At 45.3% G+C, this 25,908-nt stretch overlaps 1 protein-coding gene across 2 annotated transcripts; it reads right to left on the bottom strand.

The window, feature by feature from the left end:
- On the bottom strand, positions 1-25,435 carry CCAR2 (cell cycle and apoptosis regulator 2). Of its 2 annotated transcripts, none has more exons than XM_054998199.1 (21): positions 25,353-25,435; positions 24,315-24,407; positions 23,262-23,353; positions 21,161-21,252; positions 20,792-20,906; positions 19,861-19,987; positions 19,330-19,426; positions 18,376-18,492; positions 17,776-18,010; positions 15,261-15,374; positions 13,314-13,477; positions 9,296-9,470; positions 8,769-9,014; positions 7,886-8,116; positions 7,095-7,272; positions 6,645-6,724; positions 5,346-5,492; positions 5,079-5,187; positions 4,286-4,483; positions 2,420-2,625; positions 1-1,258 (listed from the first exon to the last, which is right to left on the bottom strand). In XM_054998199.1, exons 2-21 carry the CDS (start codon positions 24,379-24,381, stop codon positions 1,202-1,204), a joined length of 2,847 nt encoding a protein of 948 aa, XP_054854174.1. In that variant the 5' UTR covers positions 24,382-24,407; positions 25,353-25,435; the 3' UTR covers positions 1-1,201. The 2 variants fall into 2 exon arrangements, with proteins under 2 accessions (XP_054854174.1, XP_054854173.1); XM_054998198.1 differs by having other exon boundaries at positions 8,769-9,032.
- Between the last annotated feature and the right edge of the window lie 473 nt (positions 25,436-25,908).

Consider the following 25,908-nt stretch of genomic DNA (forward strand, 5'->3'; position numbering starts at 1 on the left):
TGAGGAAGAGACTTTTATAAAAGGGAACTTGGCCAGTTAAATACAAGTTGTTACCACATTTACAGACTAAAAGCAACATATCCAGAAGTGACAGACCACCTGAGGGAACGGGGGGGAGCCAATGTAATCAATGCTTACTGCAGGATTCCGGGGGAAGGACCCCAGCCCAGCTCCTGCCTTACCCCAGGACCATCAACTACTCTGCTAAAAACTACCACAGGGACCCAACTGGCTACCTACCACAGCTCTCTGGAAATCTGCTATTCCCCCCCAAATGCATTTCAGCTAGCCCACTCTGCAGCCTGGCTCAAAACACTCCCCCATCCCAGGCTAGACCTGGTGCTCAAGAACTTCACTTGCATTTCTATGATGGAGACACAGGAGAGGCTGCTGAGGCTTTAAAGCTACGCAGGGCGAATGAGTGACCAAGACTGACCTCAAGAGAACAAAATGGCATTCCCCTCCTCTCCACTCTGCACTGGGAATGTGCAAGGATTTAAATTCAAGCCACAGCAACAAACTGCCCCGCCAATGCATCACAGCAATGGCCACAAACTAGCCTGCAGCAACTGAATTGTATGGTCCATTGTGGGGGGGATGGCTTGAAACCACTTCACTGGTTCAGATATTTAAATTCCTGGCAGTCCTCATGTTTCCTTCGTGGCCTTTTTAGTCCAAAGGCAAGCAGAATGCCACCTTCTTCAGCTAAAGCTTAGGTGTGGGGGGAGAAAAGGGGGATGCCTGAAGGAAGAAAGTCTCCATGCAGCACAAAGAGGCTAGGCATGCCCTGCTCTGCCCTGTGGAGCAGCGTGGCTCCTGCTGTCCATTCCCAACTGCATCAGGGTTAGTAATGCAATTTTCTGATGCCTGCTGCTAGTAGACTGCCTGGAAATACCTGTGCTGCAGCTTCTCCACTCACACAAAAGACCATCAAAACTCCTACCTAATGGGTATCCTTTAAACAATAATGGTGGCTCCAGCGTATGAACTGTGGATCCCAGCCGTGTTTAGACTAGGCGGCCCTTTCCCCAAGCCTGGGGGAGGGGAAATGGTGGTTCAGGATGAAAGCCAGCTCTGGCTTCTCACTGGCAGTGAAAGAGTTGAAGGTTTTCAAAGGCTTACCCCCAACCACTGACCCACAGCCCCAAACTATCAAACCAGGGCACAGAACTTCCCTGCTGAGCTGCTTCTCTGGGGAACATCAATTGCCGGAAACTGCTGTGGGTGTGGATTCCTTCTTTTCTAAGCAGTTACTGGTCTGAAAGAGACGAAGGAAGGACCAAAAGAAAATGAGTTAACATCCGTATCATTTTTTAACTTAGTTCTGCTGTATGGGTCTAACCAGACATGACAGAAATCACAGGTCACCATCTTTTAAAGGCCAATTCCAGCCAGGCACAGCTCTAATTCAGGCAAGGGAAGTAAACTTCATGTTCCTGCTAATCTTAAAACCACTGCTGTTCTTGCAGTTATTAATGTATTTCTTTGAATAAGGGGGGAAGGTTAGCAAAACGACGTGGGGTGGCGGAAGTTGGAATCCCTTTTCCCCTCCCTGTGTGATCCCAGTTTGCTCATGAAAGATGAACAGATGAACAGAGATCTGTGCCAGAGAACATAAGACTCAAATTGATGGTTCTAAACCATTTAAAGAACCCTAATAAAATCAGAGGAACAAAATAACAAACTAATGAAAACAGTAAACTTAAAACAACGTACATCTGCCTAACCCTTGTTAAATACTGTACTTGAAAAGTATCTCTATGATTTGGGGAAATACTCAGGCTCAAACTTCAGCAAATGTCTGTGGTAAAAGATACTGAAGGGCAGCAACTGAAACCGCAATCGTAAGATTATCACCTCCTTGAAGGTGGGATGTTTCTTGTTTAGGGCTGATCTACCAAATAAAAGGCGCCAAATGAACAAAAATACAAATTCAATTATAAGCTACACTGATTGGCATGTCACTCATTTAAAACATATATATAAAACTCAGAATTATAACACAAACTTTTGTAATACAAGGCAATTAATGAGGATAGAGATAGGATGGAAGTAAGCGGCCCCCAGCCTATGTCTCTGATACCAGATCTCTAAGGTTCAGTAGCACCTTAGAGACCAACAAGATTTTCAGGGTATAAGCTTCTGAGAACCAAAGCTCCCAAAGCATGTGCCCTGAAAATCTTGTTGGTCTCTAAGGTGCCATAGTACTCAAATCATGCTGTTCTACTGCAACCAGAAACTGATACCAGGTCAAATTTGCAAGCAAAAATAAACTGGTTTTTGCCTTTGCCAGGAGAGCTGGTGTGATTGCAGCTGGTGTGATTCAGACTGGTGAATGGAGGCTAAATACAGTTGCCACTCTTACAGAAGTTAACATGATACACAAAGACAAAACCACTCTTCCCAGTATGGTAACTACCTTCTCAATGATCTTCTGGATTTCCAGCTGCAGTGGAACCAGCCGCTTCTTATTCTCCTGCAGCAACCTCTGGAAATGGGATTTTTGCCTCTCGGTCCCTTTTGCCTGCTCCTCCATCTCAGCAAGGCGCTTCTGCAGCTCCTGCACTTCAGATGCTAAGGCCTTATTGGAAGCTTCTGTCGCTGAAAAACGGGTCTGGGTTTCTTCTGTAAAGAAGGCAGAACAAAAAAAAAATCACCTTCCAGATAGCAAAGAAGCTTGGCTGAGATCTAACCGGGGGCTAGTGGAATCTCCCAGGCCAAAAAAAACCAAAAACCCTTCGAGATGTGAAGCCCAAGGTGGGTGGGAGGGATCACCAGAAAAACTGAGGGGGGGAAATTATACAGAATGATACAAAATCCTTTTTTTCTCCCAAAGACTTTCTCCCAGTTTTTCTAATGGAAATATTCAAAATTTGGAGCAGCACTGAAAACAATATTGCTCCAAAATATCTTCTTTCGAAATGAGTGAAATGCTTTATAAGACAAGGCTTTACTCGTTCAAACTACATAGGATGAAGATTATTTTTATATAAGAATCTACAGATTTAGATAATGATTCCTATGTATATTGTAGACATCTTCAGCACTTGAATCCAAGATGCATTTCTGCACCTTGAGGGTGCCACACTCTTCATGACAGAAACACATAGAAGCTTTTTTACATTTGTAGATTGCTGCTTGCCTTCCTCTGGTGACCTACAAAACTCAGATAGCATAGGTGTGCTTAGGCAGCATAAAGTGCAGCAGTCTGCAACTCTCTAGGACTGGGAATCTCACCAAATTTGCTTATGGAAAACCGGCATTTATACTTTTAAGCGTCATAAATACAAAAACATAATGACTGTATAGCTAAGGTACCAGTGATCCATTTTATCTTGCTAAAACAGCAAGTTTAGGTTTGATTAGATAGGAAATTGCAAATATTTCATATCCCCCCCCCAATTTCCCATTTTTGAACAAGAAAAGAACCCATTTCCACCACCACCACCCCCGCCCTTTGTCTCCAGAATTTTGGCAATTTTACATCTCTAGAGAAGCCATTTTTGGCCTGAACCTACAGAGAATGCCACTTGGATTGAGCTGAGGGTGGTGATTCAGAATCTCCCAGTAAAGCTGAATTGGAGGAGAAATGAACTGTGTACGGCCACAGTGGCAACAGAAGTGCTAGGAGTATCGCTCAGGACAGTGGGGTTTGGTGAGTCCGCAGCCAGATATGGTTGCAGAATCCCTATGGATACAGAATTTTTTAAATACATGGACCTATTTGCCTATTCAGGAAAATGAAGCAGAGGTTATTCAAGTTGGAGGCCAAAGTAGGAAACAGTGGCAAGGTGCAGGCTGGGAGCATCAGCCTTTAAATCATTTCAAACCTTAACTTACTAGACGAAGAAACTGGTTGCATGAATTGAGCTGGGGCACCAGATGCGGCAAAGCATTGTGTAGCAGAGTGCTTGGAGGTGTTACGGTGATGTTCCCAGCCTGCTTTTTGCCACTGTTGCCTGCCTTGGCCTCCAGGGATTTGAGCTAGAGGTCATAAATGGCCTCTGCTTGACTTGCCTGAATGACAAGCAGTGGCTGGGCCCATGCATTTAAAAAATTCTGCATCCAGAAAATATTTTTTCTGGTCAGGGCTCTTTTAAAGTAGCTGCTGACCAGTATAAGTCCTCTGTATGAGTGCTCTTGCTCAAGTGTTTGATGATTTTCTGAGGAAGCAAAGCAGGCGATTCCTATGGAATTCAGCTTGGCCCAGCACCTTGGGGATATTGCTCAGGTTGTGGCCGTTCCCCATTCAAAGAGGAACCAATCCTGCCCATGTCTCTCTCACCCAACTTGAGCTCCAGCGTGTGGATTTTGTTCTCCAGGTACAGGCGACCATTTTCTGTCTGCTCTGCTTTCTCCAGCAGTTTGCTAATATTAAGGACAGCTCCGTTGTATGAAACCAGATTACCGGACTGAGTCTCTAGAGTTGGCTTTGTGGAACCCTTGGGAAGGGAGGATGATGAAGGCAGCAAAGCAAGGTTCCCTGTAAGAACAAGAACATTTATTCTACTCAGCCACTGAATATTCATTTAGAACATGAATATCCTTGCCCTTCTATCCAGAACTACATTCCCAGGATGGGTATCCATGTGTAAGAAGGAATAAAGCAACCGAAAGACTGAGGACAAGGCAGCAACATTTATTCTGAGGATCACCTGCCAGTTTCTCCTCTTGCTGGGCAGGAAATTCTACTCTCTCGTGCTTCTTGCAGTGCGACAGAGTGCCAGTGTCCCAAAGAAAAGCGAACCATATTTCGCAATGATGGTTTGGAGAGCTATTATGTGAAGCCATTCCTGCCCAGCTGCAGCAGCTAAGCTCTTCTCCCACAGCAGAGGAAGTGCAACTCAGCTGCCATGGGCGTGTAGGAATTGGGGCTGGGGTGAACGTCGGGACTACTCTTCAATGCTACATGGAACCAGATGCTGAATAACTCAAAAGAATTGGAAATTATCGATCTAGGACCAAAAGGGTAGGAGGTGAGCCAGAATTAGTTGGGAGGAATTCTAGCTGAAGATATCCATTGACCCCTTAAGATCCATACAACGGAATACTTCCCCCAGTCCAGATTTGGTACCTACCTAATGGCTCCTCATCAGGGCCTGGTTCAGTCCCTTCCTGCCGGTTGTAGCGTAGGCTGCGGTAGCGGCACACGAACTGCGTCACCACCCTGTTCACCAGGCGCTTCACCTGCCACCAGATGAGATACCCCCCTCCATGAAAGGCACTGGGAAAAGCCACCAATGGATCCTTGTGCCCTCGGTGCCTGCCAGCCAGCCAAAGGATGGTCTGCATCCCAAGTCATTCACACATTCACAAGAGCAGGGAACAAAAGGGCTAGCGCTCACCTGCTCTTTGCAGAGATGCAGCCCCAAAGAGAGAAGAAGTTTTTCCATATCTTTCCGGTGCAGATAGCCACAGAAATTCAAGTCAAAGTAAATGAAGGCAAGGAGGGCATCCAGTGGCAACACAGCACTTGGGTCCAGCTCTTTGGGCTGGGAAGGAAAACACACACACATATAGTGGTATTCAAATGGTCAAGCTGCCACTGCCCTGATCCTGCACCACAGATTTCAGAAAGCAACCATAATGGTTAGAGGGCTTCCCCGAAAAGATAGGCATTATGCAGGGCATCCATAGCAGACTCAGGGCACATTGCTTAGCCATGGTTTACACTGATGAGGAAGTGTCAGGAGAGATCAGGCTCCAGACGCCAGCTCTCTTCTGCAACATTACATCCAGGTGAATTGTACATTCTGAGGAAAGGTGGTCTGGAATTAATCCAGACGGTCACTGAGTGGGAAGAAATTCCAGGGAAAGCCTGAACCAGTCCAGGACTAGGAACAATGCACTCAGCAGCCACAATGCACAAAATGCCCTGTCCTCACCATGGAAAAGCAATTTGGGACAGTATGTTCCAGGAGCTTGTAGAACAGAAACCTGCATAGACACAAATTTGTCACATGTTGCAGAATGCAGATTCTAGCACAAAATTTAGCAAGAATTCTGAGAATCCAAGCAAGCTTTTTACAAACAAGTTTCTGTGTCATGTGTATAAAAAGAAATAGGGGTGACAAAATGACAACTTCTATGCAAAAAGCTTAAAATACCAAAAGACGCCATAATTCCTGAATACAGAATTCCCAGTTTGAATATCTTCAAACACACCAAGTTCATGTTCCTCAGTTTCCTTACCCAATCTAACCACTCTAATTAAACTCATGCATGCAAATTGACCCAATGGTAAATACAGGTCTGTTCGCTCATTTACCATACAATGCAGAGTTCTCGGCCAGCCAACTGCCATTTCCCTTAACTGATTGCATTGCTAAATTAGTAAGTTCTATGAAGGCTGAAGCATAAATCTTAAACATTGTTTCTGCTTGCATTAATCCTCCATTGTAGAGGCAGTCCTCTATTGCAAAGTGTGTTCTTCTGGCGCTAGATGCTTCCACCCACACAAGAGCCAAAAGTTCCTAGCACCAGAGGACAAAAGGGAGTGGCACGTGGAAACATGGTACATGATCCAACCAGGAATCTTCACCTCCAGGATACTGACACTGAGTACAACAGACCACACACAATTCCCAGAGCTTCTGACCAAAAGGGTCCAGAACAAAAGAAGAAAAGGGAAGTTGTCTACTGACCACATCATGAAGTGCGGAGAACTCAATCTCTGACTGATTGGATGCAACTGATCTCACTTCAGCATCTTCCAACTTGACACCTGTTGAGTAAGAAAACGTGGCCGGCTTCAGATGCTGGCACAAAATGACCACCTGCGCTAAGCCAGGCTGAACACAATGCACATTTTGAAGACATTCAAAGCACGTCAAGTGGCACAACTCTGGGAGTGCAGAAGGGGAAACTGTACAGAACTGACTTTACAGAACAAGCCAGGGAAAGAGACCCAAGAGTCCAGACTTTCTCTACTATGGCTTGGGCTAACTGCCCTGTATAATTAAGTCATCATTTGTCCTCTCTACAATTAAACATTGTAGACAAGGTGAGCTTGTCTACAAGCAGTACCACAGTTCCTCTACCAACCCCGTAACCTAAATTTGCCACTTCCTTACAGGATTTCCCACACTTCTTACCAAAATCCTCCTCCTCTTCCTCTCTCAGGAGCAGCAGGTCATCTTCCAGGCTTAGATCACAAAGCTCTTCCGTGGAGTCCTTTGAGTCTACTTTGACGCTCCCGCTGATCTTCTCCTTGGGGGCACTGGCCCCATCTTGACCTGCAGGCTTCTCTTCTACATTGTTTCCCTCCTCCTTCTAGAAGTTAAAATAAAGCACTTTAAAAGGACTCTGGACACCCTGCACACAAAACCCAGTTCCCAGATAATCAAAATTCTGTAATATGTGTATATAAAGCAAGTGTCCATAGTTTCATTTAATTTGCATAATTTGTTCTGCATGTTTTTGCTCGCTGTCTCTCTAGCTACAGAAAGGGAGAGAGAAAACATAACAGGGACATGCAAAACGGGTACACAACCCACTGAAGCCTCACTCCCAGCCAACCTCCAGAAATTTTGTTCAACCTCCTCTCTAGATTCTGAGATTCCAGCATGCATTGCTTACACACTTTCAAATGTCTTTCTCATGGGCACAAGGGGCAAAAGCTTCCTCTTTTTTTTACCATGTAGGGCAAAGAGATTCTTAACATATTGAATTCTACCCATGCCATGTATGGCATTTGCTCTTTCTCTACTGTCCCAGATAGACTGGCATGCACTCACAGCCCTGCACATCAACCTCTGCAATACATGGTTTTGAAAGCCATGGCATACTCTCTGCTCTGGCCTGGGGAAGGCTAAGCAAACTCCTACCGCTTAAGCAAAGGAGGCCACTTGGCTTTGCGAATGGCTTGGGAGGCACACTGACTCACCTGAGCATCCTCCTGGTTATTGGCAGGTGCTTCCTCGGCCTCTAGACTCTCATGAGACTCTTCTTTAAGCTCACTCTCTCCCTCCTTCTCTAGTTCACCTGCTTTCTCTGGTTCAGGGTTCTTTGCTTCCAATGGCTCTTCTTTCTCGGGTAGGGCCACTAGTGCCTTGTAGAGCTTATAGCCAAAATCCCGTTGAAGCATCTCCTGGAAGAACTCTGCCACCACTGCCACCTCAGGGGTGGAGAGAGCAAGGACAGTGAGTAAGAGGCAAGGGCTTCAGGTGTCACGCAGACATCAGAATATGACATAACAAGGTATGTCCAAATACATCATATATAAGACTTCCATCAGGCCAACAGTCACAATCCACACAACAGTGTACCTCTTCTCACAACATCTCCTTTGCTTCCGTCTCTGCTCCCTCAAACTACAGATGTCCTCTTCCTCACCCCACTACCATTTTCTTTCCATCACCACCCTGCTCACAGCACCAGTACCTACTTATGACCCCATAAATCTCACTTCTGCTTTGGCCGCTGCCATCCCTTTCTCTCAAGCTCCCCTGATGCCAGTACGTGGCTGGTACAAGGAAAACAGAAGGCAAAACTAAATAGCTAAAATACAGGTTCTTCAACGGCTTCATCATTAGCTTGTTCATGTCCTTTAACTTCTTTAGGAGACACATTTGAATTTCAAGTTGTGAAAGAGATACCTGAGGTGGTTTGCCCACACGTGTTCTTACCTGAGCATCTGCCCTTCCAGAACGCAGCACAGAATACTTAAAACTAAGTTGTACAAAGGATGCTCAGACAAGAAAAAGAGGCATGAAAAAGTCAGGACAGGCTTAGTAGACCAGCCTTCCAGCACGGGAACTAAAGCCTACCTCAAAGGAGAGCTTCTCCCGCTGCTGCCTGTACTCCAGCAGGGTGCACAGGGAGATGTTGGTGCAGCTGGGCTGTCCACCCTGCAGTGGTGGCTGGGGGTGAGCGATGATGGCAGGCTCCAGTGGGGCGGTTGGGGCCTCTGGTTCGGTTGCTGGAGGTTCAAGAGCTGGTTCAGGGGCAGATTCAGCGGAGTCTCCTTCCTGCTCGTTGGCCTCCATCTCCTCCTCGGTGGCTGGCTTGGAGCCCTGTTCAGGTTCAACTTCCTGTTTAGGAACATACACATTTTGGCCTCAACTATTCATTTTCATTGCTGGGATGATCCTGCAGAGCCAGGGACAGAGATGCAAAGAAGCCTCCCCTCTGTGTCCTTCCAGAAGGGCTGGGTTAGCTGCTGCTTCCCACTGGCTCACTAAGCTCCCCCCACTTCCGCTTCTAGTCATCAAGCCGTATTTTCTTCCGAGTGCCTATGATCCTGCTCTACTCAGGTTATCCCCCCCGCCCACATCCTAGCCCAGCCCCTTCTCACCATTTCTATTTTCTCTTCTGATGGTGGTGGAGCCTTTTCTGCTTTCTGCTTGCACAAGGCTTCCCATTCCTCTAGAGAAGGCATGCAGCTCCAGATGTCTGGCAGAAAGACCACCGTCTGCTCTTGACAAGAAGGACTTCCCTCATGCAGATATCTGAAGTCGGCAAACCGGAACCTGGTGAACAGAAAGAGGCCGTAAGACACAAATGCAATACTTCCTCTTAAAAGCTCAGTCTTACCAAGTACAGTTCTGCCTTTTAGATCCAGTGCATCAAGACCTTTCCTTTCTTGGCTGTTGACACACAGACCTGTTAAGTCTGTATGAATCTTATATGGTTCCTATTTGTGTGTCTCCCAGAGAGGCCATGAGAAGGAAAAGCTGACTGCTCTGGGAGACTCTGGCTTGGACAGGACTACCATAATTCTTCCACTAGATACATTCATAGTAAAGATCAATGAACCCCACGTAGTCTACAATCCTGTTCATCAGGTGGAAGGCCTCTAACAATGGCATCATCACGATCAATTTCCTCCAAAGAGCTCAGCTAAGTCCCAGGATAAGCAGAGCAGGGAAAGTTCTACATGCAGACTGACTACACATCTAATGAAAACATATAAGCTTTGAGCTTCACAGAACTATTGCTTTCGCACCTTCACTTGTAGGACTCCAGTACTAGCCTGCTTGGTTGCTAGACAAAAGCAAGCAAAGGAGAGAGAGATGATGTGAAGCTGTCCAAGGAACAAGAGAAAACCAAAATAATCTTCTCTGAAGAGGCAGGGTTGCCACTTAGCATTAGTTGATAAGTATTAATAGGATTCTTGCCTAACGCTATATAAGCAGGCACCAGAAATTTGACTAAGCCATCAATATACTTAACTGATCTATATGCTTGGTGACTGCATTGTTGGAGACTGCATTTTTCTTGATTTATAGTTCAAGGGAGGAGGAGGAGAGAAATTAACTGGTGGGCTGATGCTCAGTAACAGGCAGCTGACAGTGATCAGAGGGCTCTTTTGCCTATCTCTGAAGCATGGCAACCAGCTCACTTGCTGAAGGCACCCGGAAACACAGCTTGGGAGGTAATATGCATCCCTAGATTCCTTTGCTTAACACAAATCCCAATGAGTCCTACTACAAAGCACGTTGTGCGAACTCAGGCCCACTTTTCACAAACTTTATTTTACTTGAGGGTGCGAACTGAGAAATTAAGATGAGAAGTGATGTACAGGTTTTGTAAATAAATCAAGGGAAATGCCATCTCACCCAGACATGGCCTTCGTTTTAAAACTGAATTAAATATTACTTCTAAACCTCTGTCTTTGTGATACATTCAAGGAACCACAACCACACGTTTTGTTTGGGGGATCTTTTTATATAGTATGATCTGGTTCTGTATGCACACTTGCTAGGGAATTACAACTAATCCCAGTTCTCACACACAAACATGCCTGTATGAATTATGGGCATGCAGTCATGGTGTGGAATGACCCTTCAACTTCATTCGAGATGCTCTGCTCCACAGCCAAGATTGAGGCAGCTGTGGTGAGCATGGCTGACTCAAAGAATACCAGTCCCAATAATGTCCACTGTTGACTCTTTCCATGGAATCTGTGGTCAAGAAAAGAGAGGATGACATTTTGCTGTTTGGGGTCTATAACTCTCTTCTCCTCCAGGGACAAAGCCTGTCAGCTGAGCCCGTCCACTGCAATTACCCCAGCACTGGCCTTCAAGCTCCAAAGAAGTTTGGCTTTGCTCAATGTTGCAAACAGACGGTGTGAGCTTCTGAGCAGAAAGCACTCCAACCCAAGACTGAATTCAACAGGTGGCAAAGCTTCAGAGGCCCAGAAGCTCCCATCTTCCCTCATCTGTTGCTTCCCAAACAAGTCACATGCACGGCCAGGTTTAAGCAAAATAAGATCAGTTGCCATAGTTACCCAGCACAAGAAATCTATATATAGCCATGATGCAACCAACCAAACCAATGTGCTCCAAGTTCCGGCTTCTTCCTCAATGTTGATTGGGTGGAGATCTGTGCTCACGAAGTCCTGGCTAGTTCCAAAGAGCTCACGTGCAAAAGAACCTGCCGGAGCTCCAAGGAAACATGCAGCTCTTGGTTAGGATAGCAGCACAAAAGGGCTTTTCCTGGAAGCAGCTCTCCTAGGCCAGTGCCAGGCACATGTCTTGACAGATTGGGCACAGGGCACCAGCAAAAAGCCTCCTGCTTGGGTGTACAGAACAACCAGTCCTCTTGGTAATAATGCTCATGTGAATGCCTCCAAAAATTCCACAAATTTCTGGCTCCCCTATATGAAGCAGCTTCTGACTCTCTTAACGGTGGGTCAAGACAAGAGGTTATTTATTGCTCTCAGGGGATTTCAAAAACAATTTCATCATCACACAGAATATGGTCCCTAGTACAAAACTTGTACTGAGTCCTTGTCCGTGAGGTGAGCTACGAATTTAATATACATTAACTTCCATAAAATTGGCTTTTGTTTGCAGAAACATGGGGAGAGGACTAGGAAATAAGACTGTTTCTGTTAAATACCTTTCAGTGAGTCTAAGCTGGGGCTCCCTGATTCACAACAACCTGGTCAGTACCACCTAACACTCTATAGTTCTCCCCCCTCAGTTTTTAGTGTTTTTTTTAAAACCCCATTTTAGTTATTATTTAATTCCAACATATAATTTTGATTTTCTAGCCTCAGAATTCTAAACACAGCGTCAGGTAACCCTCATCTTGGTACCTTTTGGTTTTGCTGTCTTTTAACAGATGGTTCTCCTTTTGACAATATTGAACATTATTAATCCAGCTGCGGGACACCCATGGGAAAAACACCCTAAATAAGTTCCCAGGCCCTCTAATTTTAAACAATATGTTTTCTGCAGGCATCTGGCACACTTCCCTTGAACAGAAAACATAATTATAAGACTCAGAACATAAAGCAGCCTTCTGGCATTTTCAAAACTAATGAAACTAATTTATTATCTTCTTGTACTCCTTACAGCAACCCTGTAAGATAGGTCAGTTTTGTTACCACCATAATGGCAGATAGAGGACAGGACTGATGCTGAGAGCAGCAGCTAAAGACCACTTGACAAGTTCAGGGCAGAGCTGAAATTGGAACCAATGCCTTCTCAGCCTCTTTTCTCTCAAACTGATAGTGGCACAAGTATTAGTCTTTCGGATGCCACAAGTTTTCTTTTGGTTTTGCTGGAATAGACCAACAGGGCTACCCCTTAGGAATTTCTCTCCAACATGAAACTCATTACAAGAGACAGCCACCTAGTGGTCAACACAGCCATTGATTACACACAGGCAACAACATTCCTGAAAAGTTCTAGTGTTGTTTCGTTGGCTGACCAGAAACTAGGCCCTCTAGTCGATCACACCTGGCTTTTATCAAGGAGAGGGTAAGCAAAACTATGTCTATATGCCAGTGAATATCTTAAGCCTCAGCTCAGGTCCGTTGGCTCCAAGCTCCCCACCATCAATTGTTCAACCTGTTACTCCACAAAGGCCACCACAGAGCTCACGTGAGAAGCATGCACACACATGCTGCCTCCTCGAAGATCAGAAAAGTCTGCTTAGAACACTGACTTCTGTCTTTATTCCTCCATATCACAATTTTCAACCAAATTCTTATTGACGCAACATGCTTCCCTAACAGCAAAACAGATGTTTGACCCCTAAATCTAAGCAGAAAGTCAGATATAACTGAGTATGTTCCATTTAATTCAGAGCAAACCACCTGCTGGAACCAGCTGACAAGGTTTTGGGTGGATGATGAATCCTTGGCTACAGTAAAGCTGATACAACTTAATCTTCTGCATATGGTACTTCTAAAATGGAGCTAGGCTTACAGGCAAAATAAAGGAGACTGAATGCGTTCCTGAAGGCAGTCTATTGGCTTCACACTCAACATTTGCCTGGCAAACAACTTACATCAGTATGCCTAAGCAGATCCTCCTGCTGTCATATCCTAACAAAGCACACCTCCGAAACAGAACACTCACCATTTAGTGCAGGTATTCAGGTCCAATCCAGTCTGTGCTTTGGTGCAACGAATGGCTGTGCGAATCAGCACCATGGGGTTTGTGGCTGGGTCAATACCATCCAGAGATGGGGACCATTCCCCTCCAATCAGCACTGCTTCATCTGCTTTCTTTGCCAGCAAGAACTAGGGAAAGAGAAACTGTGAGATATGCTACCCAATCCTCATCCTGATTGTGTGTGTGGGGGGGGGGGGAGACCAAATCATCAGGTTGACGCACTGATCATCCCAATTCCTATGACTTATCCACGTAACCAACATCCCAAATCATATCCAACTGAGCAGCACCACTCCTTCCCCATTGATAACACAGGGCTACAAGAAAGCTCTCTGGTACGCCAAAACATCCTCCTTCCTTACAACCACAGATTCTGACTGGGAAAAGGCCAAAAGACCATCAAGCCTAACCCAATGTCACTAGGTTGGAGAAACTGCCCACCAGCCCTCTCACACAGACCAACCTGTACAATTCAGGGACCAGAACCAATCCACGTAATACTTTTTATTAGGACCAACCAAAATGAGACAAAATGGTGGGCAAGCTTTCCAGTTCAACAGAAAGCTTCATCAGGCAGAACAGAGCATTACAAAATGGGAGGGGGGGGGGTCAGTTCATGGATTTTAAAGCCTGTTCTTGCCCACGCTCCCGTACCTAATTCTGGGCGGGCATGTAGATCTGAAGTGGTGCTGTTAGTATAAGTTGCACTCTGGTTTCTGTGAGCAAGAAAAAATAGCTGGCACCTCTCCGGTGCTATTACCAAAGCCTGCAATTTTCCTTCTACCTCTCCAATTCCAAGCAAGATTCACAGATGTCTTGCAGGCCATGATCTAACAAATCAATTGGCAGTCACTGCATAAACAATTCTGGAGATAAATTCAAGGTGATCTATGAGATGTAAAGTGTATTTTATTTTGCATCATCCAGCTTGATGAAGAGTTCTGGGGAACTTGAAAGCTTGCATATTGTCTTTAGTCCTTCTGGTTGATCCTAATAAAAGGGTATTTTGTGGATTATATTCTTGGCTTTGGATTTTGCTTTTGGATCACATAGCTCCAAACATCTTTTGTCCACAAGCAGAGAGGAAGGGTGCCACAGAAAGAGGCTTACACAGTGAAAGAAAACGGCAGTACAAGAGATGGAGTGCAGGACAAAGACCCAAGTTCACATCCCTGTTCAAAACTCACAGCACAGGCTGGACAATCCACTGTCAGCCTCACTACCAAAAGGGAAGAACAGTGGCCCACTTAATTTACAGGAGCGACGTGGGGCAAGAGACATAAGGGAGCGTACACAGCCGAGAAATGGTTATTAACACTCCTAAGCAAGTTGGGGAGAAGGGGGAGTGCTAAGCTCTGACTCTGAAAAGCTCATAACCTGGAAATCTAGTTGATCTTTAAGGTGCTACTGGATACAAATCTTGCTCTTCTACTACAGACCAACATGGCGACCCACTTGAAACAACATTTAATAGTCTTCTGACCTGGAGATACACTCGTTCCTAACTACAAATCTCTCTCCCCAAAGGCAAATTCTTAAATGTGTAACTGCATGCCTTCTGGCACCCTGTCTCTAGTGGTGGTAGTTCTGATATCCCAGAGAAAGGAGGGGAAAGAACATTAGAAAGTGGGAAGAAATAGCTCCACATTCCAGGAGAAGTTTACACACACGTCAGATGTCATAAATGAAATCACAACACAATCTTCATACTTGTGTGTTTACAAGGAACCATATTTTGAGTCTCCAAGATAACCTTGTTTCTCAAACTCCCAACTCCAGCTTTTTTCCTTAGCTCTTGACATACTTTAGAATTGCTCTGTTTTTTTGCTAGCATGAGTCTCCTATTTCATACGCTCTTGCATCAGGGCAGTTCTAGCATGTATCTCCTTTCCTGAACATAAAGATTCTTACCTTAATTTGCTTTGTTGGGTGCTCAGGATTCTCCCTCTGATCACTGGAATCTTCGGTGTACAGCAAGCAATTACGGTAGAATTCTTCGACGCCTGGAGAAGATAGCAGCAAAACCTGCACTGGGGAAGAGGCCATAGCTTAGTGGGAGAGCACCAATGTTGTACGTAGAAGATTCAGTTCCTGGCATCTCTACTGGAAAGAGTATCAAGAAGCACAGCTGGAAAGGACCTTGAAGAGCCTCTTAGTTGAAGCAGATGGTAATAGGTAGAATTAGAGCAGCTTCAGAGTAAGCAGCATGACTGGGAAAAACAGATCTTTCCCTCAATTCCACTGTGCCGGCCTATTTTTTTTAAAAAAATAAGGCCTTTTGAGTGATGCTTGGATGCTTTTTATGACTTTAGTATTTATGCTTTACTTCCTGGTTTTAATGGTTTATATGTTTCAACTATTAGTGGATTGGTAACCAAAAATCGAGGACAGAGTATTTTACAAATTTCCATTGGTTTTTAATGTAAACTACTTCTAAATCCATGGCACCAATCCCTGCATTCAAAGGGGAATTCCCCTTTCTCTCTCACACAAGAGAGAATTTCTCTTCCAAGATAGTGCCTGCCCTGCCGCGCACACATCATCTGAAGACAGAAAGAAGGTCTCTCTGTTGCATAACCAGTTTCATTTATATGGAAATGTATGCAGATTTAAAACCTAAGTCATCACTCAACTAAGGTTATTTTTAACTGAATGGCAGTCTGAATAATTTTAAAGTTTTTTAAAGTTGGTGAGCACTGCCCAGGGTGATATTTGGGTCCCATGTATGAAATATTATTATCATCTTCATCAACATTATTATTACCACTGCTCTCATCTCATAATTTGGGATTTCTTTAGCACAAGACATAGCAGCATTGTACAGGGTTTAGAGTGTCACACCAGAATCTGGGAGAAGCAGGTCTGAATCCTTACTTTGCCATGGAAGATTGGCTGGGTGACGTTTGGCCAGTCTCTCTCTTTCTCTCTCTTCCCCTAACCTATGTCACAAGTTTGTTGTTGTGAGTAGAGATGGGCACGATCCAAAAAAAAATACCGATTAAGCCGTTCGTGGATCCGGGCCGCTGCCGAACCCAGGCCACCGATTCTAACCGATCAAGTCCCATTTCCAATCCGGAACTGGGAAAGCCAAAGTGGGAGGGTGCCCCGCTGTTTCCAGCGATATAAGAATGGTGGTTGGTGGCAGCGGCCGCCAGGCCTGGCGGGCAGGGGGAGGCGGCGATGAGCCGCCTCCGTTCAGGGAGGGAGGGGACATTCACACACACACACACACACACACACACTTAGAGGGGGGGGAGTTTTTAACCTGGCAACGAGCTGCCTCCCCTCAGGGAGGGGACATTCCCAGGGCCGGATCTACGGTTGCCAGCGCCCAGGGCAACCATAGTCAGGCTCTTGCGCGCACGCGCATGCGCTCCTGGGTCGCCCTCCCCCCCACTCACGCAGCAAGCTGGCTGTCCCGGTGCGCTGTGGAGCTGGCACCAGCACGAGTGGCTCGGTGGCTGCCCGCGCCGTTCACCTGCTCCGCAAGACAAGGAGCGGCCGGCTTACCAATGAGCCCCTTGTCCTGGGGAAAGGTGAACGGCACAGGCGGCCTCCCAGCCTCCCACACTGCCTTTTGCCTTTCCCCAGGACAAGGGGCGGCTGGCTTGCCTGCGCGCCCCTTGTCCTGGGGAAAGACGAATGGTGCGGGCGGCCTCCCAGCCTCCCGCGCTACCTTTTGCCTTTCCTTTGTGCCCATGGCTTCAGAACACCCCCTTCCCCCTCCCTCCCCTGGGATGCTGCTCCGTGGTTGGAAGGAAGCCTGCTAATCAAGGAAAGCTGGGCTTCCATTTGTGTTTCGAGGGCGACAGAAGGAGGGCAAACACAGCTCATTGCCCTGGCTCCGTTGCCCCGGGAATAAATTACTGGCGCAAGAGTGTCTGCAATTCTGAACAGAAACCGATACATCCGATCAAGTCCCGAACAAGCAAACCCGACTGCTGGATCGGTTGCCGTGGACGGAACCAATTAGCTGAGTCACGATGGCGCAAACGCCAAAATCAGGGGTTTTTTTGAAATCGTAACTCAGATCGTGCCCATGTCTAGTTGTGAGGATAAGATGGATGACAGAATGATACTGTAAGCTGCTCCGGGCCCCCATCAGAGGGAAAAACAAGGTATAATGACCAAATATAAAAGGGCAGTCAGCCTTAGGTGAACCTGAGCAGTGTTGCATACAGCACAAATTGGTCACCCCACTCGCTCAGTCACTGATCCACAGCATGAATAAAAAGGTTAAGGCTGCAATAGCCTGTAAATATCATCTACAAAGAAATGGAAGCCTGAAGCCTGCATCACTTAAAGTATAACAAAGAAGAAACCAAACATATGAGAAAACAAAGCTCAGTAAAGCTTAGGTTTGGCATTCAAACATTATTTTGCATTTACTTCTTGGCATTAACAGGGCAGCCACCAAATCTCTCACCTTGGCACTGAATGCAGAGTTGGTGTCCTCCGGCTGAGTAACCTGGACAGTGCCCTCATCAATCGGAGGCACCTCTTCGGTAGGACTGGCCACCTGGATACGGCTGGGATGCTTGAGGGTCAGCGGCTGAGCAAGTGGAAAGGTATCCAACCAGCTGAGGCGGACATCGTAGAACTCCTTGGGCAACTGGATACTGCTGTAACGCCTCAAGATTTCCATGGCATCACAGAAGGGGCTGGGAAGGCAGACAAGAGGCAATGAAGTCAGATTTTGCCATGCAAACAAGAACATATTTCCTATGCTGCCCTTTCAAAGGATAGTCTGAGGCTCTGGACAGCATTCCATTCTGATTAGGGAAAGCCTTAGCTCTGTGGATTCTGATCAAAGAAAACATCAGGTCTGCCCATTAATCTGGGAGCAGAATTAATACTTTAAAGAGACAGTGGCCCACAAGCCCCAACACAAAGGGTTCTCTATATCTAAAAGATAACAAATGTATTGCACTGACTATGCAATACTAGCCCTCTGTCATTTACCAAGAGTCATTCCAAGCCATAGATTCATTCTACTCTTTGCTTCCACATGGCCCTAGGATCATACCTGTTCACTGTATAGCAAGCTAATTGGACCCGATACTGGGGGGTTTCATGCCGTGGTTTTTTCACTCCCCATGGCTCACCACCCTTCTGCTTCCGCTTCTTGGAATCAAAGTCATCCCTGAAAGAAGAATAGGCACAATGCCTGTTAGCATCTTCTGCAGAACTGAAATGCTAAGCCATCTGCACTGCAGTTCTAAGACACACCATCATACAGTAGCTTAGGAAAGAATGGCAGAATGGACACCGAAACAGATTACCCAAACCCACACTCCAGGAAGAAATTATGTGGGGCCTGTAACTGCAACCAGTCAGATTTTGAGCTATAGATTTCATCACTGGCCATTCATACCAGGGTTCCCAGTGCTGAAAATAAGAACCTCCCATGCTGATTCCTGCAGCAGAACATCTCTTTTCCAAGCTGCAGCCAGGCTACAATCTGTTTAGCTACAGAACTGTAGTATGCTTTAATCTTAAGTGATCTAGCAGAATACTATTAAAAAGTGTATTGCTATGTAAACCAGGACTGTCCAAAATGGGGCATTGGACCTCTTAATGATGATATAAACTCTTGAAGAGAAGGCAAAGACTGGAACAATACTGCAGCTGCAACCCAGATCTTTCTACAACACTAGAAACCTTGCTGATAGTCAACAGGCTGAATAGACAGCAGCAACATGCAAAAATGGAAAAGCATGTGGCATATCCTGGCTATATGTAGTGTAGGCTGTGGTATCAGGATTTCTTTTGTGCAACAATTTGTGCAGGGAAAACCTGCCTTTGAAGGCGCAGAGAATGGCTCTGGAAAAACAGAGTTGTATGTATGTTCCTGATCTTGAAGGCTCAAGCACGAAATGCTCCTTGGAAAGGCTGTTCATGGGAACGTGCACTGTTTGCTACTGGAGGAGGGGGGAAGGTGAGGGTTTTTTGCTAGTACAGGGACACCTGCTGACCTTACCATCTGCCTGAATCCTGCCTGCCCTTTGGGCCCCGACCAGTGTATCTCCCAAGATGACCCAGGTGGAGTGATGGAGATGCCTGGAAGAGGCTCATGGCTGGGGAAGAAAGATACTCGCTGTTATTTCTACCCCTTGGACAACCCAATTGAGCTTCTAGGCCAGGCCCTGAGATTATCCAGGATCATCATTATCAGCATATCCCCCAACACACACATAATCTACATTTCATACTTAAAAAAACAGGGTGGACAACATATATACATTCCACACACAACAAAATGCCATCCCAAAGCTCCTACTGGCCCTTACTACGGTAGTTTGCCAGGATTACAGACTTATCTCAGGGCCCAAAGAAGGAAGGGTTCATCCAAGACCCATGCTCCATGCCATCAAGGTTAAAAAACAAAAACCACCCTGGCTTTCCCAAACAGGCTCACATCTTTACCATCACCATGCCCCAAATACGCTAGATTTCTATCAGTTTTCTATCAGTAAGTCTCACCACCACCACATATACTTCCAGCACCTACGTTTCTGGGGAAACAGAGGTGGGATTCGGTGAGGCTGAAACAGCAATTGGGGCTGGGATCCCAAGATGCCTTGCTTCTGTCCCAAGGAAGTCACATGGAGAAGAGGCGTGGGAGCCTTCAGGAGAGGCTGTGGGACAAAAGGATATTATCAACCAAGAACATTTTCCAGAAAGACAAAGCCTTCTTTCTCTATACAGTTCAGATACTGGCCGTGAGGAAATTAAGAAAGGAATCTTTCCTAAGGATAGGGAAGTTCCAATAGCCTCCTAATGCCAGCTGAGCTGGAAATACAGCAAACTGAAGATGGAAAGGGTGTAAAGGTAGACTTATCAATGGTTACTAGCCACCTTCAGAGGCAGAGAACATTTAAGTACCAGCTGCTGTTTGTAGGCTTGACAGAGGAATCTTAGCCCATTGTGGGAAACAGCATACTGGATTAGATGGACCTTTCACATGACCCATTAGGGCTCTTCTTACCTCACCAGTTCAAACATATATAGTTTTGGAGGATGCAAAACAGCCTAATCAAGAAGTAATCCAACTAGTTGTATCAGCAATTCACATGCACCACATTACATCAGCAAGAAATAGAACTTGTTATTTTTTTCTATTTGGGATGCACCAGCAACTATAGAAAAGCTACACTACGGACTTAAGACTACTCTCTCATCTCAGAATAAATGCACCTGGGGTAGGCAATGTATAATGCAACTGAATGATATTTCCTAATGTCTGCTGGCCCAAAATGCCAAAAAGGTAGGAAAAGGGATAATAGTGCTTGTTAACCAATACAGTTAGTACATTCACTCTCTTGCCAGGGAGAATTCAACATTATCAGACCTTTCATATGCTGATGAGTACTTTATGTAGGAAAAAAATCTTCCTTTTCAGTCTTCCCTCTACATTCAGAAAGACTGAACACCAATATTACCTGATTTGACAGCGTCTGGACTTTCAAGGCATTCCAGGGGACTGACTGACTTGGGTTGTAGACAGCTTTTACCAGTACTTTCTCACCAATCTGTGGCATCCGGCCTTTGACAACACTGCCCCCAAACAGAAAACATCCAAACATGTGAGTTAGTTCTGCAACTGGCATGTACATGACCGAAAGTAAAGTCTCAGAATTCAGCCATTCTAGTCTCAAACCTCACCTTTGGTAACTTGGTCTCAATACCGGAAGATTAGTAGCATACAGAATAGAAATCAGAGCCATTTATATTGGAATGTGTGCCACTTGCAGACATTGGCTGTCTGCTGCTATTCCCCAACCCCCTATTCCCATGCACACTCTGCTCACCTTAGCTGGAAGAAAACTTCATCATCCACTACTCCAAAGTAATCATGGAGGCTGGTGACTATTCCGGTAAAAACTCGCTGCTTCTCTCCCCCCTGAAAAGCAAAGGCCCACAGAAATGGCTATAGGGTCACAATAAAGGGCCGCACAGTGAACAACACTGCCACCAGATAACATGCAGAATCTTTGCCCACAGTAGAGATGGCCTAGGTGCACGCCATCTATTTCATTCTCTTTGACGGCAACTGCATTAACGCACCAGAGCTCTAGGCTATTTGACGGCTTTTAGGCTGAAGCCCAGGAATTCACAGCAGAACTACTTCACCTTTGCTGCTCAAGCCTTTTAAAATTTTATTGCTAATGGGTATTTGATGTTTGTATGATTTACTAGTTTTACTGTTTTTTACCAACCTTGGATTCCATTTTTCTGGAAGAAAGTTCAGACTGTGAATGTTTTAAATAAATAAAATTAAGTAATGCTTTGAAACTGTTCCACATATCAGAGAAGCAGAAGGACATTTGGTGAGTTCTAGGCAAGTCACAAAATACATCTGTACCCTTTTCTGTTTAACAGCTGATCAATCAGGAACTTGTGTGCTAACAGTACGCAGGACAAATGTGCTCAAATGAGTAAATAAATAAATATCACTGAATCATGTAGTAACTGTACTAACAGTTCTGGACTACAATCAAATTGTATTACAAAGGAACCAGTTCATGGGGCTTCTTCTTTCCTTCCTGGTTGCACTGAATGCTAAGAAGCTATCCTATAAATACTGTGGGTCAATACAGATATTAGTGAATCTAGCAGCTTCCTATGTATAGTGAGAAGCAGGAACAGTAGCATCTATTACCACATGAAGGAAATCATAAATGAGTCAGGTTACATGCTAAAATGGAGCAAACAGTACACATTTTTACACACAGGAGCCTGATTCACACATGACTTCTGCTGCATTTCAGTGGATACATGTGATCATAAAACCTGCCACAATGTCTCGCCAGATATAGAAGATTTACTAGACTGACTAACATTTAAAACCACCTTTAGAAAAGCAAGGAGTAAAAAGAAAAAGAAAAAATTGAGGGCCCTGGTCATAAATTTCAGCCCTAGATTAGTTAACTGATCAGTTTCCCAACTGCAATACTACAAGATTTTTGCTGTATAATGCACCTGCTCTCCAGGAAAAGGCGTATTAATCTAGTCTGCATGAGCTGATCTTTGGAACTGTGAAGTGAATGCGGCAGGAGGATTAGTTTATAATCTGGAAAACCAGTAAACGGCTATCTATGATTCTATAACCACTTTTAACACATGCTTCGTGCTGGAGCAGTTATGGAACGCTGGGAGAAATTGTGGTCATGTAACTAACCATACTCACCTCTCCCAGCTTTTCTCCAACTGTGGGGAGTTTGTCAGGCACAATATGGACAAGGCTGTTTGTGTTCTGTCCAAACTGCACAGATTTGATCTGGGCTCTTAAACACAACATGGTTTCCTAAAAGTCTAAGTGTTTGCTCTAGCTTTCTTTTCTAATAAATCAAGTATCTAACTTTTCCATCTGAAAATCTTCATTACTACAAACAGAAATATACCAATTGAACTGCTAAAATGACACTACATTATTCTGTGTGCTGAATTTAGAGGTTTGATGAAAAGGCCGTGGAGGGTAGCGCAAGCACCCACACATAGATTTATTCACTTCCACTGCACCATACACATCTTTGCAGCCCCTCCTCCACTGGATTTAAGCCAAATTGGCACCATGCATACAAGCTCTGGTTTCATCAGATATAGAGGGATTTCAAAGCCACATGCCTGAGGCAATAGCAAAGCCACACAGAATGTCTTCATCTGACCTCTAGCCAAGATTCAATGAGAGAGATGACAAGAGGGATCTGCAGTTCTCCTTCTAAAACATATGGCTCAGCACAATCTCAAGAAAGCAGTGGCCAGAACTACCTTAGCACTTGAATGACACACGGTGTTCTCAAGTGGAGGCAGATACCTAAACTGCTCTTGCCAGGGTATAAAAGGGTATCGGAATTCCACCCTCCAGCAACTCAGATACTCACTAAGGAAAATCAATCCTCTCCTACATACCTGAAGATGCCGTGTTGCCTGGATAATATCTGCTGAGATAGGAGGATTTAATAGGCCAGGTGCAGGTCCCAATAAAGAGGCGGGTTGGGTTCCTAGTGAAAAGGAATAGACAGTTTTGATCCCTAGGATGCTCTAAGAAGATCAACTTTACAAAGCACATGTAATATGCTGAAGAAAGGGAGGAGGAAAAGAAGTATTTAATACTATATTTTTAGACGGTTGGGAAGCTGTTTTGAGGAACTTAATATCAAAAACAGGCTATAAATCCAATGAATGAATGGATAAATACAAATTTATTAATTAGAGAAATGGCTTTTTGCCAACAACAGTTTCTATGGCATTTATTACACCACAGCAATGGGACAAGTTTCTTGTTTCTGACAAAGGTTGGGCAAAATGACACTCAGCAAGTCTGTGGTGGTGGTGGTGAAGAGTGCCCTCAAGTCATAGTTGACTTATGGCAACCCCTGCTGGGGTTTTCATGGCAAGAGACTAACATAGGTGCCATTGCCTGTCTCTGCAACCCTAGTCTTCGTTGGAGGTCTCCCATCTAATTGCCAACCAAGGCTGACCTTGCTTAGTTTCCAAGATCTAACAAGATCGGGCTTGGCTGGGCTATTCAGGTCAGGGCCAACAAGTCTATACCTAAGACTGAGCTAAGATCCATATCCACTGTGCTTTTCAATATATACCCATTAACTCCTGTTGGCAACTGAGACAGAATATACATTCACGAAGTCATTTTGGTTTGGAAAAATGCTTCAAATTCTTTTAAATACTTTTGAACCCCAGTAGTGGCCACAATGAGAAGGGATGGAACAGGAAAGATTGCTCTTTAAAAAGAAGTAATATCCAGACTCTCTTATACTACTTGCATGTCACAGAACACCAAACAGAAAGACAAAATCCAGAATTCTCCAGAAACACCATTACCTAGTGATAAGCAGGAAGAACTGGAGCATATAATCTAGCGGAACAACTTTCACCCCCCACCTCACCCCGGCAACTTAGACAGAGCAGAAGTAAACATGTTTACTTCTGTATGTGACTGACCTGGGAATGATCTGGATCCCTGATGACTGCCGGTTCTCAGCTGCTTCTGGCGCTTGAACTGGGCCATTTGGAAAAGTCCAATCTGTTTATTTTCTATAAGAACATGAAAAGACACAGCAAGGTTAAAGAGATACCACTCTGAAAAGCTGACACAAAGAGTACAAGAAGATGCCGTCAGCTGCTAAGAACCACGATGACGAATGAGCCATGAGCCATGCTCCGCTCATGTGCAGAAGTAGCAGCAAAGCCACCTCTTTGCTGCAAAAGAGGTCATGGTCCCTTAGTAACTCAGCAACCACTCTAAAGGGGCATACAGTAAGCAGAGATAGATATTGTATTCCTGCTCAGAAATCTTTGGCTAGAATAAAAAGAATGGGTACTATTAGGGTCTCTGGGGAAAGAAGAATTGCAAGCAGTCCAATAACACCTGACAACTTGGGGGAAAGTTTATGAGCAGGATTCTTCCTTTCCCTTAAGAGTAACAAAATTTTATTTGGAACTCCCCTTCCTCCATTTTATAAGTATCTAAGCATCTCAGCGTCTCTCTCCATTCACCTGTCTCCTATCCTCACAAGTCTGTAAGGTATCAGAAATAATTAAATATATTTTGACTGACAGTAGCTCTCCAGGCTATGATCCAGTGCAGTGTACCAATGATTTTGTCGGACTAGGGAGATGCAGGTCCAAATCTCCCCGACCCAGTCTGACATCATCATAGCAGGTGACATCCAGCTAGATCCCCAGCCTTGCCTACCACACAGGGCTGTCGTGAGGGAAAAGGAAGATAACCCTATCCACTGGGATGATAAAGCAAGGTTAGGAGGGAAGCTGTCACCCACGACAGAACCTGAGTTGGGAGGATGCGAGGGCCGGATAGGCTAGGGGGCACTCAGAGGTTTCTTTCTCCGCCCTATCGGAACTCGGGCGCCAAGAGGAGTCCTGAGAGACCGGTAATGGCAGGGAGGGGGGAGAAGCAAAAGCGTTGCCCGGCAACGGCCCCCCGCCAACATTGGCCGGAACGGGCCCGCTCGAACCCACCTGAGGGGGGAGGGAAGGAGCTAGGCTGCGACACCAGGGACAAAGGAACCCGGAAACGCCACCTGGATGTGCGCCTCAACGGAAACGCCTCCTACCCGCCGATCAACCCCAACGTGACCTTGGCAACTCCGCCTTCCAGGCACGGGAAGTTCTTTTGCCCGGGCTGACGCTCCACCCGGAAGTGAAGGCGCCCGCAGTTGAGTGAAGTGTTCCTGTCCAAAGTGTCCGTCTGGGTCTCCAACACTCGAATACTTGGTTCCCCGCTTGGTAGATCCAGCCCAGGTTCTTCTCATATGCTGAAGGTGGCAGGAATGTGAGTGACAGGCGCAAAGCTAATTTTCTAGCATCTGACTTTGGGTTAGGTATCTGAGAGGGTTATGTCCTGTCAGTCTGTTTGCAGCCAAAATAAACAGGCACCGCCTTAACAACTAGCAACATTTTATTTCAGTATAAGCGTTCGGGGACCCACTTTATGTTGGAGTCACATTTTGGTATATTTTAATGTGGTTCAAGACTCCTCTTTATTGTTTTTCTACCGCAAACCAAAAGACCTCAT

The sequence above is a fragment of the Eublepharis macularius genome, chromosome 14, assembly GCF_028583425.1.
Source record: "Eublepharis macularius isolate TG4126 chromosome 14, MPM_Emac_v1.0, whole genome shotgun sequence".
NCBI lineage: Eukaryota > Metazoa > Chordata > Lepidosauria > Squamata > Eublepharidae > Eublepharis > Eublepharis macularius.

What these genes read in the sequence shown, in the direction of transcription:
- CCAR2 (XM_054998198.1), bottom strand. Translation starts at nt 24,381, where the DNA reads ATGGCCCAGTTCAAGCGCCAGAAGCAGCTGAGAACCGGCAGTCATCAG. An exon ending in AGGCAACACGGCATCTTCAG is followed by an intron (nt 21,253 to 23,261) that starts GTATGTAGGAGA and finishes TTTGCTTTTCAG; the next exon opens with GGGGGAGAGAAGCAGCGAGT. An exon ending in CAGAAGAGAAAATAGAAATG is followed by an intron (nt 9,033 to 9,295) that starts GTGAGAAGGGGC and finishes GTTCCTAAACAG; the next exon opens with GAAGTTGAACCTGAACAGGG.